Below are 15,726 nucleotides of genomic sequence, written 5' to 3'. Positions count from 1 at the left end.
CAACCACCCCTTCTGTCATTACCCTACCTTGCTTCTAAATGGCAAGCTCAGATAGTCTTGCCAGGGAAAAACTTTGACAGTTTTACAGAGCACAATAACTCCCCCACAGGTTGGAGCAAGTAACTGTAAAAGAATGAAATGTAACAGAAACAAATGTAATATTCTGTAGTTTGGTCTAAGAAATCAACAATTCAAGGACAGACTGAGAGACATACAGCTTCTAGACAGCATATTTTAAAGAAATTTAAGAAGTACTGGTTGATCATAAGTTCAGTATGAGTCAGAAGTGAGATCCACAAGAAAAACTGGTAACAGCTAACATTCATTAAGGCTCAGGATAAAGAGGTTTTGGTGTGTGTGTGTGTGTGTGTGTGTGTGTGTGTGTGTGTGTGTGTGTGTGTTAACAGAGTTGTCTTGAGACAGAATAGACTGGTTAGGATTTGTAGTGAGTATCCTGTCACTGTAGGTGATAAAATGTAGTAACGTTTGAAGACTATGGTCTGGCAGGTGTGCAGAGAACAGACTGGAGCCAGGGAGGCCAGCTAAGAGGAGGTGCTGTGTCTCATCTGCCCTAGCAGTTAGAACTCCCTTTCTTCTGTTCCTATGACTGGTCCACCACCCCACACCTCAATGTATTAGGGAAGAAAAAGACAGTTGCCCTGCTCTTCTTTTTCTCTTCTCTTCTTTCAAATTGGTGCAGGGACAGTGAGCAGGTTAGTGACCACAAAGCATGTTCAGCTTCTCTAAGGAAAAGTTTGTTAAGACTGAACTGTAACTCATCCTCCTGCCTTCCCAACTTATTATTCCACCAAATGTCTGGGATCTAACTTTCAATCTTCTTTTCACAGGAGCCATTTGACTGGAAATTAGATCAGACAAACAGAGAAAACTGGGCAGGATGGTATAACCTTCAACAAGTGGGCCATCCAAAGTCCCAGGAAAATGGGGCCTAGGATTGTACTTCTGGAGTTAGAGGTTTTGAGAGACAACCCATATAATGTCTATACTAGAGAAATGTTTGTTTTGTATTAATAATACTGCAGACATTTGCTGTGAGCCAAGAGTAAAACAGTTTTCATGGATTATTAAAACTTCAGCAAATTCTACTGTAATTCTCCCCATTTTACAGATGAGGAAACTGAGTCACTGAGAGGGAGAATGAGATTGTCAAAGGCCACACCACTAGTCAGTGACTAAACTAGGGTTTGTGTTCAAGGAGTCTGGCTCCAGTCTCTGTTCTTAACCACAATGCTACATCCAATCTCTATATTGTATAGGAGGAAAGGTTTGGATGTTATTTTACAGTGACTTTGGGCAGAGTTCCCTAGAAATAGGTGCTAGAACAGATGGTAAAGTTCTCTGGACCATGCCATGTGTGAGGCTCCCTTCCTCATCCTTGGCTGGTTGTATCAGATAGGTACAAAAATAATGGCATAGCAAAGATGAGTCTGTTTCTCTTTCATAGAGAAAACGCCTGCAGGTAGGCAGTTTATGGCTGCCTTGCTGTCTCCATGATTATCAGAGACTCCTTCCAGTTTTCTCTTATCCTATCCTTAGGAGTATGGGCCTTGTCCTTATGGTCTAAGATGGTTGCTAGAACTTCAGCCATCACATCTAAATATTCTTAAGCGTCAGGTTTAAGTAAGGACCAAAGAAGGGCATGCTATTTTCCTTAAAGGTAGTTTTTCAAAAGTTCTACCCAACATTTCTATTTACATATCACTGGACAGAACTTGATCATATAAGTCACCTCTTACTGTAAAGAAGGATAGAAAATGTAGTCTTTTGTACCATGTGGCATGAATTCTATCTAAAATCAGGGCTCTCTTGCTAAGTAGGAAGAGGAGAATGGATGTTAGTGTTGGCACCCAGCACATTGGTTCAATGGCACATTGACTCATCCAACTTGTAATTTTGTGTCTTCACAGTGACTACAGGTATGTGGCAGCTGCTCTGGCTGTCATGAGAAATGTGACTCAGCAGATCAATGAACGCAAGCGGCGCTTGGAGAATATTGACAAGATTGCCCAGTGGCAGGCCTCTGTCCTAGACTGGGAGGTAGGACGCTTACTAACAGGGACATTGGAGAGTCTGAATACCTTAGCCAGAACCTCACATCTTAGCCAAAGATGAGCAAACAGTAATTATATTTGAAGAGCATCAGAAAGGATTTAGATTAGAGCCAAGGCAAAACTTCCTGCTAATAAAAGGTGTTATGTACTTGAATAGCTTTCTAAGAATGTTGGAGAAATCTCGGTTGCAATATTTCATTAGGAAAGGAAAGATTCATCTATTTGGGTATTGCTAAGAAATAATTGGGTTAACTCAGTAGCCTTTCAAAACTCTTTCAAGTCCTGGAATTTTATCACCACCAGATGAACACTTGGATAAGGAGTAATAGGTAATAATTCACTCCCAGGCACAGAGTGCAAGGTTGGTTCTCTGATGCAGGCCAGCCAACATACTTCTTCTTTTCCTCTTCGTGAGATCACCTCACCCTGACATATCTACTAGTTCTATCCAAGCCTGCACACTTCAGGCCACAACCATCATCCCTGCCCAACTGACAGGCCAAATTCTGTTTTTTAATTATCTGCTTATAAAAATAATCCCTGAGCCTTCCATTCTATTGGAATTGGCCACGACTTCTCTGAACTCAGAAAGCCTTCACTAAAGCATTGTCTTCTGAGATGCTAACTTTCAGAGGATATACACAGCCTAACAAATAAATGGAGCTTTTGCCTCTTATGCCACTGCTCTGTTGAAGTTCCTGAGGTGTCTGTTAAACAGAAAAAAGAGCTGTGAACTTTAAGGTCTCACAGGTACCTGTGTGTTAAGTACACTATTTATTGTTTCTCTCTTGTGCCCATCAAGAGAACCAGGAGTAATGACATTTCACATTTATCTCTCAGACCCAAGTTATGAAATCTGACAGTCCACAGCTAATATAACCAAGACAGTAGAGGCAGGACATGCTACCAGGGAGGAGGTGGCAATCTTAAGCTTCATGATCATAGTGTAGAAGTTGAGTCAGCTCCCCATTCCTCTGGCCTCCACACAGGTATAATTTCTTGTAATTTGAGAGCTAGTAGCTCTCTAACTTCTCATATAGTTTAGCACATTCCAAGGGAATGAAACAGCCTTACAGTTACTTAACCAATGTCCAGAAAAAGTCATCTTTCCTTTTTTCTGCTACTTCTGTTCCTCTTTAATGTACATGGCTGAAAATGTCCACAGTTCTGAGCAGCTGGCATATTTTTGAGTCTTATTTGAAGGATAATGTCCCCATACAGAGTAGAAAACAGCAGTGATTCTTTGAGATGCAAGGAGAGGAAGGAATCTATATAAAGAGATCTTCTTGCTCATAAGAAGAAAACAGCACTGGCGCAGACTTATTAGGAAATCATGGATTCTCCTTCCCCTGTGTCTGGTTTGCTTTGGATAGTTTCCTGATCAGAGGGCTGGATCAAATGACCTCTAGAAAGATCGCTAATTCTCAGGCACTCTGAAACTGTGGCTGATTAGCAGGCCTCTTTTTCTCTACCCCTGTGGGGATTCTCTGTAATAGGATGTTCCCAGCAGCAGTTGTCTTTCTATTCCCTGAAACATTTTTCCCCTTCCCAATACCTGGAAGACCTTCTAATTCCTCCATGGGCTCTTGGCCTCCAGTCCCTGCAGCTGGGGCCATGGGAGACCAAGAATAGCTTAAAATTCTTTGGCCTGTTCAGGGAGCTTCACTAACACCTAACATGAAAGCACTGAAATATGATTTAAAGACTCAGCATCTCAGAAGGAATTTTATTTGTTTTTGTCTATAGTTGGGGGTTGGGAAACAAAGGAAAGTCTTTCGAATAGGAGGCAGTTACTTTCTGCCTCCTTTGTTAGCATGATTGACTGGTCCTCTAATCTCATCCAAGCCCACACAACCCTGCTTGACAAAGTGCTTCTTTATTTAAGTTAGTAAGAAGAAAAAATCCTTGTGGTTAACTTTTCAGACTCTGAGGTCACTGTGCAACTGACCAGCTTCAGAAGGTTTGCCCTCTATGAAGCATTTTCTTTAGCAAGGCCTGATGGGTACATTTCAGAGGCCAGGACCAAAGTTTCGATCAAGTGTGCCATATCTAGTCTTAAATATTTCTAAAATGTCAGAGTCAGTAGGTCTCTTAGGGAACTCCCCAAAGAACATCTCTGGCCATGCTTATGCACATGTGTACGCACACACACACATGCACATATGCAAACCTTGTAATGATGGTGGAAGTCTGAGAAGCCTATTTCTGACTGAGGCCAAACAGCAAGTCAATGACAAAACTAAAACTTGAATCTAGTCTCCAGATTCCCTGGGGGGTGTTCTTTATACTGTTGCACCACATACTCTTCCAGCCTTCTGCTTCCTACAGCCCAGTTGCTTCCCTTTATGATATTGCAGGGACTTGTTTCTGCAGTAAAGTGTCCATATCTAAGCAAGAGAGTAAGACTGCCTTGGGGGGAAGTCCAACTCCTGGTAAGGCTAAAGGTAGATGAGTGCTGGGGAACCTCCCACAGAAAGCAATAGGATATGTCCATCCCATGGCTGGTTGGCTACTGGCTTGGGTGGCTCAACCTCACTGATTCCCTGGTATAGGTTTTTTCTATGTTCCACCTACCCGAGCAGTTGGACATTCAGAAAGAAGTCCTGCCAGCTTGGTGGGTGCAGCTGTGGACAAGCCTTGCAAATCAAGAAAATGAAGCAGTGCTTTGCTCTCTCTGCCACTCACTTGCCTCCTCCACATATTTGAATAAACAGGGTGGGTATCAAAAGCATCTACATAATAATTTCAGTTTGATTTGTCAAATGAAAAAGAAGAGTCAGGAGACCTTCAAGATGGCGGAGGAGTAAGACATGGAGATCACCTTCCTCCCCACAAATACATCTGAAATACATCTACATGTGAAACAACTCCTACTGAATGTTAGCAGAAGACCTCAGACTTCCCAAAAGTAAAGAAATTCCCCATGTACCTGGGTAGGGCAGAAGAAAACAGAAAAAAACAGAGACAAAAGAATAGGGATGGGACCGACACCTCTGGGAGGGAGGAGTGAAGGAGGAAAAGTTTTCACACACTAGGAAACCCCTTCACTGGTGGAGACGGGGTGTGGCGGGGGAAGCTTTGGAGCCATGGAGGAGAGCACAGCAGCAAGGGTGCAGAGAGCAAAGTGGAGAGATTCCCACACAGAGGATCAGTGCCAACCAGCACGCACCAGCCTGAGAGGCTTGTCTGCTCACCAGCCAGGGCGGGTGGGGGCTGGGAGCTGAGGCTATGGATTCGGAGGTCGGATCCCAGGGAGAGGACTGGGGTTGGCTGCATGAACACAGCCTGAAGGGGGTTAGTGCGGCACAGCTAGCCAGGAGGGAGTCCAGGAAAATGTCTGGAACTGCCTAAGAGGATAGAGACCACTGTTTCAGGGTGCACGAGGAGAGAGGGTTCAGAGCACTGCCTAAACCAACTCCAGAGCTGGGTGCGAGCCACGCCTATCAGCATGGACACCAGAGATGGGCATGAAATGCTAAGGCTGCTGATGCAGCCACCAAGAAGCCTGTGTGCAAGCACCAGTCACTATCCACACAATCCCTCCCAGGAGACTGTGCAGCCCACCACTGCTAGGGTCCCGTGATCCAGGGACAACATCCACGGGAGAAAACATGGCGTTCTTCAGGCTGTTGCAATGTCACACCAGCCTCTGCCGCTGCAGACTCGCCCTGCATTTCATACCCCTCCCTACCCGCCTGAGCTGAGTGAGCCAGAGCCCTCTAATCAACTGCTACTTTAGCCCCTTCCTGTCTGAGTGAAGAACAGATGCCCTCAGATGACATACACGCAGAGGCAGGGCCAAATCCATAGCTGAACCCCAGGAGCTGTGCAAACAAAGAAGAGAAAGGGAAATTTCTCCCAGCGGCCTCAGGAGCAGTGGATTAAATCTCGACAATCATCTTAATGTACCCTGAATACATGGAATACCTGAATAGACAACGAATCAGCCCGAAATTGAAGTGCCGGACTTTGGGAGCAACTGCAAACTTGGGGTTCACTTTCTACATCTAATTTGTGTCTGGTTTTACGTTTATCTTAGTTTAGTATTAAAAGTTTATTATCAGTGGTAGATTCATTTATTGATTTGGTTTCTCTCTTCTTTTTTTATATATATATCTATATTTTTTTCTTTTTCTCCTTTTGTGAGTGTGTATGTGTATGCTTCTTTGTGTGATTTTGTGTGTATAGCTTTGCTTTTACCATTTTCCCCAGGGTTTGGTCTCTCCATTTTTTAAATAATTTTTATATTATTTTAATTTTAATAATTGTTATAATTTTTAAATTTTTATAATTTTTAAATTTTTTATTTTAGTAACTTTATTTTATTTTTCCCTTTCTTTCTTTTTTATTTCCTTCTTCTTTCTTTCTTCCTTCCTTCCTTCCTTCCTTTCTTTCTTTCTTTCTTTCTTTCTTTCTTTCTTTCTACCTTTTCTTCTAGCTGTGTGGCTGAAAGAGTCTAGGTACTCCAGCCACATGTCAGTCCTGTACCTCTGAGTAGAGAGAGCTGAGTTTAGGACATTGGTCCACCAGAGACCTCCTAGCACCACATAATATCAAACAGCAAAAGCTCTCCCATAGATCTCCATCTCAATGCTAAGACCCAGCTCCACTCAATGACCAGCAAGCTACAGTGCTGGACAACCTATGCCAAAAAACTAGCAAGACAGGAACACAACTCCACCCAATAGCAAAGAGGCTGCCTAATATCATGCAAATGTCAAAACACCGCAAAACCCACCACTGGACATGGTCTCACCCACCAAAAGACAAGATCCAGTCTCATCCACCAGAACACAGGCACCAGACCCTTACAAGGAAGCCGAAACAACCCACTGAACCAACCTTAACCACTGGGCACAGACAACAAAAACAGTGGGAACTACGAACCTCCAGCCTGTGAAAAGGAGACCCCAAACACAGTAAGTTAAGCATAATGAAAACACAGGGAAAAACACAGCAGACAAAGGAGCAAGGTAAAAACCCACCACACCAAACAAATGAAGAGGAAATAGGCAACCTACCTGAAAAAGAATTCATCATAATGATAGTAAAGATGATCCAAAATCTTGGAAAAGGAATGAAGAAAATACAAGAAACGTTTAACAAGAACCTAGAAGAACTGAAGAGCAAACAATGATGAGAAACACAATAAACGAAATAAAAAAATTCTCTAGAAGGAATCAGTAGCAGAATAACTGAGGCAGAAGAATGGATAAATGACGTGGAAGGTGAAAGAGTGGAAATAACTACTGCAGAGCAGAATAAAGAAAAAAGAATGAAAAGAACTGAGGACAGTCTCAGAGACCTCTGGGACAACATTACCGCACCAACATTCGAATTATAGGGGTCACAGAAGAAGAAGAGAAAAAGAACAGGACTAAGAAAAATTTTGAAGAGATTATAATTGAAAACTTCCCTAATATTGGAAAGGAAATAGTCAATCAAGTCCAGGAAGCACATAGAGTCCAATACAGGATAAATTCAAGGAAAAACATGCCAACACACATATTAATCAAACTATCAAAAATTAAATACAGGGAAAAATATTAAAAGCAGCAAGGCAAAAGCAACAAATAACATACAAGGGAATCCCATAAAGTTAACAGCTGATCTTTCAGCAGAAACTCTGCAAGCCAGCAGGGAGTGGCAGGACATATTTAAAGTGATGAAAGGGAAAAACCTACAACCAAGATTACACAGCAAGGATATCACTCAGATTTGAAGGAGAAATTTAAAACTTTACAGACAAGCAAAACTTAAGAGAATTCAGAACCAGCAAACCGGATTTACAACAAATGCTGAAGGAAATTCTCTATGCAGGAAACACAGGAGAAGGGAAAAATATACAATAACGAACCCCAAACAATTAGGAAAATGTTATTAGGAACATACATATCGATAACTACCTTAAATGTAAATGCATTAAATGTTCCAAACACAAGACATAGACTGGCTGAATGGATACAAAAATAAGACCCGTATATACGCTGTCTACAAGAGACCCACATCAGACCTAGGGACTCATACAGACAATAAGTGAGGGGATGGAAAAAAATATTCCATGTAAATGGAAATCAAAAGAAAGCTGGAGTGGTAATTCTCATATCAGACAAAATAGACTTTAAAATAAAGACTATTACAAGAGACAAAGAAGGACACTACATAATGATCAATGGATCATTCCAAAAAGAAGGTATAACAACTGTAAATATTGATGCACCCAACATAGGAGCACCTCAATACATAAGGCAAATGCTAACAGCCATAAAACCGGAAATGGACATTAACACAATCATAGTAGGGGGCTTTAACACCCCACTTTCACCAACGGACATATCATCCAAAATGAAAATTAATAGGGAAACACAAACTTTAAATGATATTCTAAACAAGACGGACGTAACTGATATTTATAGGACATTCCAATGGAAAACAACAGAATACAGTTTCTTATCAAGAGCTCATGGAACATTCTCCAGGATAGATCATATCTTGGGTCACAAATCAACCCACGATAAGTTAAGAAAATTGAAATTGCATCAAGTATCTTTTCCAACCACAATGCTATGAGATTAGATATCAATTACAGGGAAAAAAACCTATAAAAACTACAAACACATGGAGGCTAAACAATACACTACTAAATAACCAAGAGATCACTGAAGAAATCAAAGACAGTATCAAAAAATACCTAGAAACAGATGACAATGAAAACACAATGATCCAAAACTCTTGGGATGCAGCAAAAGCAGTTCTAAGAGGGAAGTTTATAGCAATACAATCCTGCCTCAAGAAACAAGAAACATCTCAAATAAACAACCTAACCTTACACATAAAGCAATTAGAGAAAGAAAAACAAAAAAATAACCCAAAGATAGCAGAAGTAAAGAAATCATAAAGATTAGGTCAGAAATAAATGAAGAAGAAATGAAGGAAATGATAGCAAATATCAGTAAAACTAAAAGCTGGTTCTTTCAGAAGATAAACAAAATTGATAATCAATTAGCCAGACTCATCAAGAAGAAAAGGTAGAAGACTCAAATCAACAGAATTACAAATGAAAAAGGAGAAGTAACAGCTGGCATTGCAGAAATGCAAAGGATCATGAGAGATTACTGCAGGCCACTAAATGCCAATAAAATGGACAACCAGGAAGATATGGAAAATTCCTTAGACAAGTGCAACCTTCTCAGGCTGAACCAGGAAGAAATTGAAAATATAAGCAGACCAATCACGAGCACTAAAATTGAGATGGTGAATAAAAATCTTCCAACAAACAAAAGCCCAGGAACAGATGGCTTCACAGGCAAATTCGATCAAACATTTAGAGAACAGCTAAAACCTATCCTTGTCAAATTCTTCCAAAGTATAGAAGATGGAGGAACACTCCCAAAGTCACCCTGATACCAAAACCAGACAAAGATGTCACAAAGAATAAAAATTCAGGCCAATATCACTGATGAATATATATGCAAAAATTCTCAACAAAATACTAGCAAGCAGAATCCAACAGCACATTAAAAAGTTCATACACCATGATCAAGCATTATCCCAGGAATACAAGGATTCTTCAATATATACAAATCAATCAATGTGATAAACTGTATTAACAATTTGAAGGAGAAAAACCATATGATCATCTCAATAGATGCAGAAAAAGCTTTTCACAAAATTCAACACCCATTTATGATAAAAACCTTCCAGAAAGTAGGCATATAGGGAAGTTACCTCAACATAATAAAGGCCATATATGACAAACCCACAGCCAACATAGTTCTCAATGGTGAAACACTGAAACCATTTCCTGTAAGATCAGGAACAAGACAAAGTTTTCCACTCTCACCACTGTTATTCAACATAGTTTTGGAAGTTTTAGCCGCAGCAATCAGAAGAAAAACAAATAAAAGGAATTCAAATCGGAAAAGAAGTAAAAATGTCACTGTTTGCAGATGACATGATACTATACATAGAGCATACTAAACATGCTACCAGAAAACTACTAGAGCTAATCAATGAACTTGGTAAAGTAGCAGGATACAAAATTAATGCACAGAAATCTCTTGCATTCCTATACACTATGATGAAAAATCTGAAAGATAAATTGAGGAAACACTCCCACTTACCATAGTACCAAAAATAATAAATACCTGGGAATAAACCTACCTAAGGAGACAGAAGACATGTATGCAGAAAACTATAAGACACTGATGAAAGAAATTAAAGATGATACAAACAGTTGGAGAGATATACAATGTTCTTGGATTGGAAGAATCAATATTGTGAAAATGACTACTACCCAAAGCAATCTACAGATTCAATGCAATCCCTATGAAACTACCAGTGGCACTTTTCACAGAAGTAGGACAAAAAAGTCCTCAGTTTGTATGGAAACACAAAAGACCCTGAATAGCCAAAGCAATCTTGAGAAAGAAAAACGAAGCTGGAGGAATCAGGCTCCCTGACTTCAGACAATACTACAAAGGTACACTAATCAAGACAGCACAGTACTGGCACAGAAACAGAAATATAGATCAATAGAACAGGATAGAAAGCCAGAGGTAAACCCATGCACCTATGGTCACCTTATTTTTGATAAAGGAGGCAGGAATATACAGTGGAGAAAAGACAGCCTCTTCAGTAGTGGTGCTGGGAAAACTGGACAGCTACATGTAAAAGAATGAAATTACAGCACTCCCTAACACCATACACAAAAATAAACTCAAAATGGATTAAAGGCCTAAATATAAGAGCAGACACTATAAAACTCTTAGAGGAAAACATAGGCAGAACACTCTATGACATAAATCACAGCAAGATCTGTTTTGAGCCACCTCCTACAGAAATGGAAATAAAAAAATAAATAAACAAATGGGACCTAGTGAAACTTAAAAGCTTTTGCACATCAAAGGATACCATAAACAAGAGGAAAAGACAACCCTCAGAATGGGAGAAAATATTTGCAAATGAAGCAACTGACAAAGAATTAACCTCCAAAATTTACAAGCAGCACATGCAGCTCAACATCAAAAAGACAAACAACCCTATCCAAGAATAGGCAGAAGACCTAAATAGACATTTCTGCAAAGAAGATATACAGATTGCCAACAAACCTATGAAAGAATGCTCAACATCACTAATCATTACAGAAATGCAAATCAAAACTACAATGAGGTATCACGTCACACCAGTCAGAATGGCCATCATCAAAAAATCTATAAACAATAAATGCTGGAGAGGGTGTGGAGAAAAGGGAACCCTCTTGCACTGTTTGTGGGAATGTAAATTGATACAGCCACTATGGATAACAGTATGGAAGTTCCTTAAAAAACTAAGAAGAGAACTGCCTTATGACACTGCAATCCCACAACTGGGCATGTACCCTAAGAAAACCATAATTCCAAAAGAGTCATGTACCACAATGTTCATTGCAGCTCTATTTACAATAGCCAGGACATGGAAGCAACCTAAGTGTCCATCAACAGATGAATGGATAAAGAAGATGTGGTACATATATACAATGGAATATTACTCAGCCATAAAAAGAAATGAAATTGAGTTATTTGTAGTGAGGTGGATGGACCTAGAGTCTGTCATACAGAGTGAAGTAACTCAGAAAGAGAAAAACAAATACCGTATGCTAGCACATATGTATGGAAACCAAACATAAGAAGAAAAGTTGTTCTGCCGAACCTAGGGACAGGTCAGGAATAAAGACGCAGATGTAGAAAACGGACTGAGGACACGGGGAGGGGGACAGGTAAGCTGGGACGAAGTGAAAGAGTGGCATTTACATACATACACTACCAAATATGAAGTAGATTGCTAGTGGGAAGCGGCCACATAGCACAGGGAGATCAGCTCGGTGCTTTGTGACCACCTAGAGGGGTTGGATAGGGAGAGTGGGAGCCAGACGCAAGAGGGAGGAGATATGGGGATATATATATATATATATATATATATATATATTGCTAATTCACTTTGTTATACAGCAGAAACTAACACACCATTGTAAAGGAATTATACTCCAATAAAGATGTTTAAAAACATAAATTAATTTTAAAAAAAACAAGAATCATAGAAGAAACCTTCACAACTTACTCTCCCTTGAAAAGGAATTAAGAAAGAGGGTGGAGAGTTAGTACCACACCGGAAATTGGTGCCTGCTCAGTAAATCAGAGCATTTTGCTAGAGAGCAGGAGACCTTGTACTGTATCCGCAACGTGACCGGCCCTCAGCTTATTCAATGAACATTTTGGATTTATTTGCCCACCTCCACTTTCCATCCTTGCTCCCTGCCAGCCTATGTGTACTAGAGTTCATGGAGTCCCCCATGCTCTGCCCTACCCCCTAGGGCTTCTAAAAAATCAGTGGATGAGTAAAAGTATTGCCTATACCTCTAAATAATAATAAGTACCTTCAATCAGCTTAGGGGAGCATCAGGAAGAAGAACATGTTCTCGCGAATTGCAGTTTCTAGGAAATTTCTAATTTCTCTGATGCTGATGTTTGGTTATGCTCTCACATTGCTACCCTTCACATGCATTAGATCCACTTGAAGGTAAGGGGAAGGAACATATCCCTGACAGCTTATTTTGTTTTTTTCCATTCTTTAATTGTTCTTTATTTTTGCAAGATTTTTTTAAACAAATTTATTGGAGTATAATTGCTTTACAATGGTGTGTTAGTTTCTGTGTATAACAAAGTGAATCAGCTGTATGAATACGTATATCCACATATCCCCACCCTCTTTTGCCTCCCCACCGCCCTTTCTATCCCTCCCTTCAAGGAGGTCACAAAGCACCGAGCTGATCTCCCTGTGCGATGCAGCTGCTTTCCACTAGCTATTTTACGTTTGGTAGTGTATATATGTTAGTGCTACTGTCTCACTTTGTCCCAGCTTACTCTTCCCCCTCCCTATGTCCTCAAGTCCATTCTCTACATCTGCTTCTGTATTCCTGTCCTGCCCGTAGGTTCATCAGAACCATTTTGGGTTTTTTTTAGATTCCGTATATATGTGTTAGCATATGGAATTTATTTTTCTCTTTCTGACTTACTTCACTCTGTATGACAGACTCTAGGTCCATCCACCTCACTACAAATAATTCAATTTCATTTCTTCTTATAGGTGAATAATATTGCATTGTATATATGTGCCACATCTTCATCCATTCTTCATCTGTCGATGGACACTTAGGTTGCTTCCATGTCTTGGCTATTGTAAATATTGCTGCAATGAACATTGTGGTACATGACTCTTTTGGAATTATGGTTTTCTCAGGGTATATGCCCAGTAGTGGGATTGCTGTGTCATATGGTAGTTCTATTTTTAGTTTTATAAGGAACCTGCATACTGTTCTCCATAGTGACTTATATCAATTTACATTCCCACCAACAGTGCAAGAGGGTTCCCTTTTCTCCACACCCTTTCCAGCATTTATTGTTTGTAGATATTTTGATGATGGCCATTCTGACTGGTGTGAGGTGATATCTTATTGTAGTTTTGATTTGCATTTCTGTAATGATTAGTGATGTTGAGTATTCTTTCATGTTTTTGTTGGCAATCTGTATATCTTCTTTGGAGAAATGTCTATTTAGGTCTTCTGCCCATTTTTTGGATTGGGTTGTTTGTTTTTCTGATATTGAGCTGCATGAGCTGTTTGTAAATTTTTGAGATTAATCATTTGTCAGTTGCTTCTTTTGCAAATATTTTCTTCCATTCTGAGGGTTGTCTTTTTGTCTTGTTTATGGTATCCTTTGATGTGCAAAAGCTTTTAAGTTTCATTAGGTCCCATTTGTTTATTTTTGTTTTTATTTCCATTTCTGTAGGAGGTGGTTCAAAAAGGATCCTGCTGTGATTTATGTCATAGAGTGTTCTGCCTGTTTTCCTCTAAGAGTTTGATAGTGTCTGGCCTTACATTTAGGTCTTTAATCCATTTTGAGTTTATTTTTGTGTATGGTGTTAAGAAGTGTTCTAATTTCATTCTTTTACATGTAGCTGTAACCCTGACAGCTTCTTTTATATTTTTTTTTCTTTCTGGAGATTTTTACCAGGATCCCAAGTTTGCAGCTCATATTTGAGAACTTGATTGTGTGTTGTTGTGATTTCCTCCTCATAGCACCCTTCCCCCATAGCCTGGTTGTATAATACTCAATAGCATGTTCCAGTTTACCATTGGACGTTTGAATCCAAAGAAGTTGGAGGAAACACAAAAGCCCAACGTGATGGCAGCAGCAAAAACATCTTTTTAAAGCTAAATGGCTTGATGAGGCACACTCTTTGGACCAGGAGATCAAATGTGGAGGGATAGATTTGTTATTTCCCTGCTTTCCTCCTAGCAGGCAGAATTGAATATAAACTCTGAGAAGGGTAGCATTTCCTTTGTCCTCTCCCTTGATGTGCTCAGGGCACAACCCCACATCAGATAATCAGCCTATAATTAGAATGAGGTGCTGGGCATTGGGATATTGAAATGAATGAGATGTAGCCTTGACTATCCAGTGAGGACAAGTATGTTCCAGGCAGAGAAAACAGTGTGAGCAAAATTCTGGAAGAATGGAAGAGAACAGAAGGCATGTGGAGGAGTGTGAGGTGGGAAGAGATTGCACTTGAGGGGTCAAGGCAAAGAACTGTGTAGTGCAGTGGGGCAGAGAGGGCAAAGTCTGATTGCTCTAAACTCTGAGAGGTCCCTCTACCTTACATGAGCTTATTTCGTGTTCTCAAGCAGCCATGTGATTTGAGCCAAACAGGAACCTTTGAATTAGCCCCATTGTCTAATGAGGAGACAGATTGTGATTAAGCTACTTCTGAAGGAAGTGAGTTGACGGCAGCACTGGGCCCAGAACTGAAGTCTTTGAGGTTCTTACCTTAGAAATTTCCAAGGCAGCTGCTTGTTCCATTAAGGAATCATTATTTTGCTGTGGTTTGATGGTGTAGAGCATGGACTTTTGAGCGACTCTCTCCTGGATTCTGCCACTTTCGGCATATTACTTCCAATTTATCTGACACTGGTTTGGGGACAAATAACACTACATCCCTTATTGGGTTGTGAGTATTAATAGGAATATGTGACACAGGATTTAGGGTACACAGTAATAATCAAGGTAATAACTATCATTATATGGAGCTTACAGTGTGATGTGTACTTTTGTAAACATTTTATATATGTTAACTTATATAATCCTTACCACAGCCAAATGAGGTTGGTAATGTTATTATCATCATTTTAAAGATGAGGAAACTGAGGAACAGAGAAGATGAGTTAACTTACAACAATCACCTTGGTGAGCATAGAGGTGTATTTTTTCAAGTTTTTTTTTTTTTTTTTCTTGGTAGAGTGGCACCAAGTGGCATTTTATGGCAAGTACTTAAAACAGAATTGATAGAATTGGGTTGCTCCTAGCTGGTGCAGTGTGTAGACCAGATGCCACTGAGTAGTCCTCCTGGTCTGATCATTCTCAGCTTAGCAAGTTGTGCCTTTAAAAGTCATCCTGGCCATCTTTGTATAGCATTGGCCCCTTTTATAGCGTTCTTTCACTTCATACATATTCAAAATGGACTATAGTACATCTTCCTGGCCTGCCTCAAGGTGGGGCATGGCCGACTGGTACCATGTTCAGCTTCCCATCCCTCCAACAGGAAAACCTTGCATGACCCC

At 40.1% G+C, this 15,726-nt stretch overlaps 1 protein-coding gene across 1 annotated transcript in view; it reads left to right on the top strand.

The window, feature by feature from the left end:
• Window positions 1-15,726, top strand: part of ARHGEF9 (Cdc42 guanine nucleotide exchange factor 9) — a 213,991-nt gene that overhangs the window by 155,323 nt on the left and 42,942 nt on the right. Inside the window, exon 6 of the mRNA XM_032620875.1 lies at window positions 1,929-2,058. Coding sequence (XP_032476766.1) covers window positions 1,929-2,058 — 130 coding nt within the window. The remainder of the gene's footprint in view (window positions 1-1,928; window positions 2,059-15,726) is intronic.

The sequence above is a fragment of the Phocoena sinus genome, chromosome X (assembly GCF_008692025.1).
Source record: "Phocoena sinus isolate mPhoSin1 chromosome X, mPhoSin1.pri, whole genome shotgun sequence".
In the NCBI taxonomy this organism is placed as follows: domain Eukaryota; kingdom Metazoa; phylum Chordata; class Mammalia; order Artiodactyla; family Phocoenidae; genus Phocoena; species Phocoena sinus.
The sequence above is the reverse complement of the archived record's forward strand: the minus strand, read 5'-3'. Positions and strand labels throughout refer to the sequence as shown.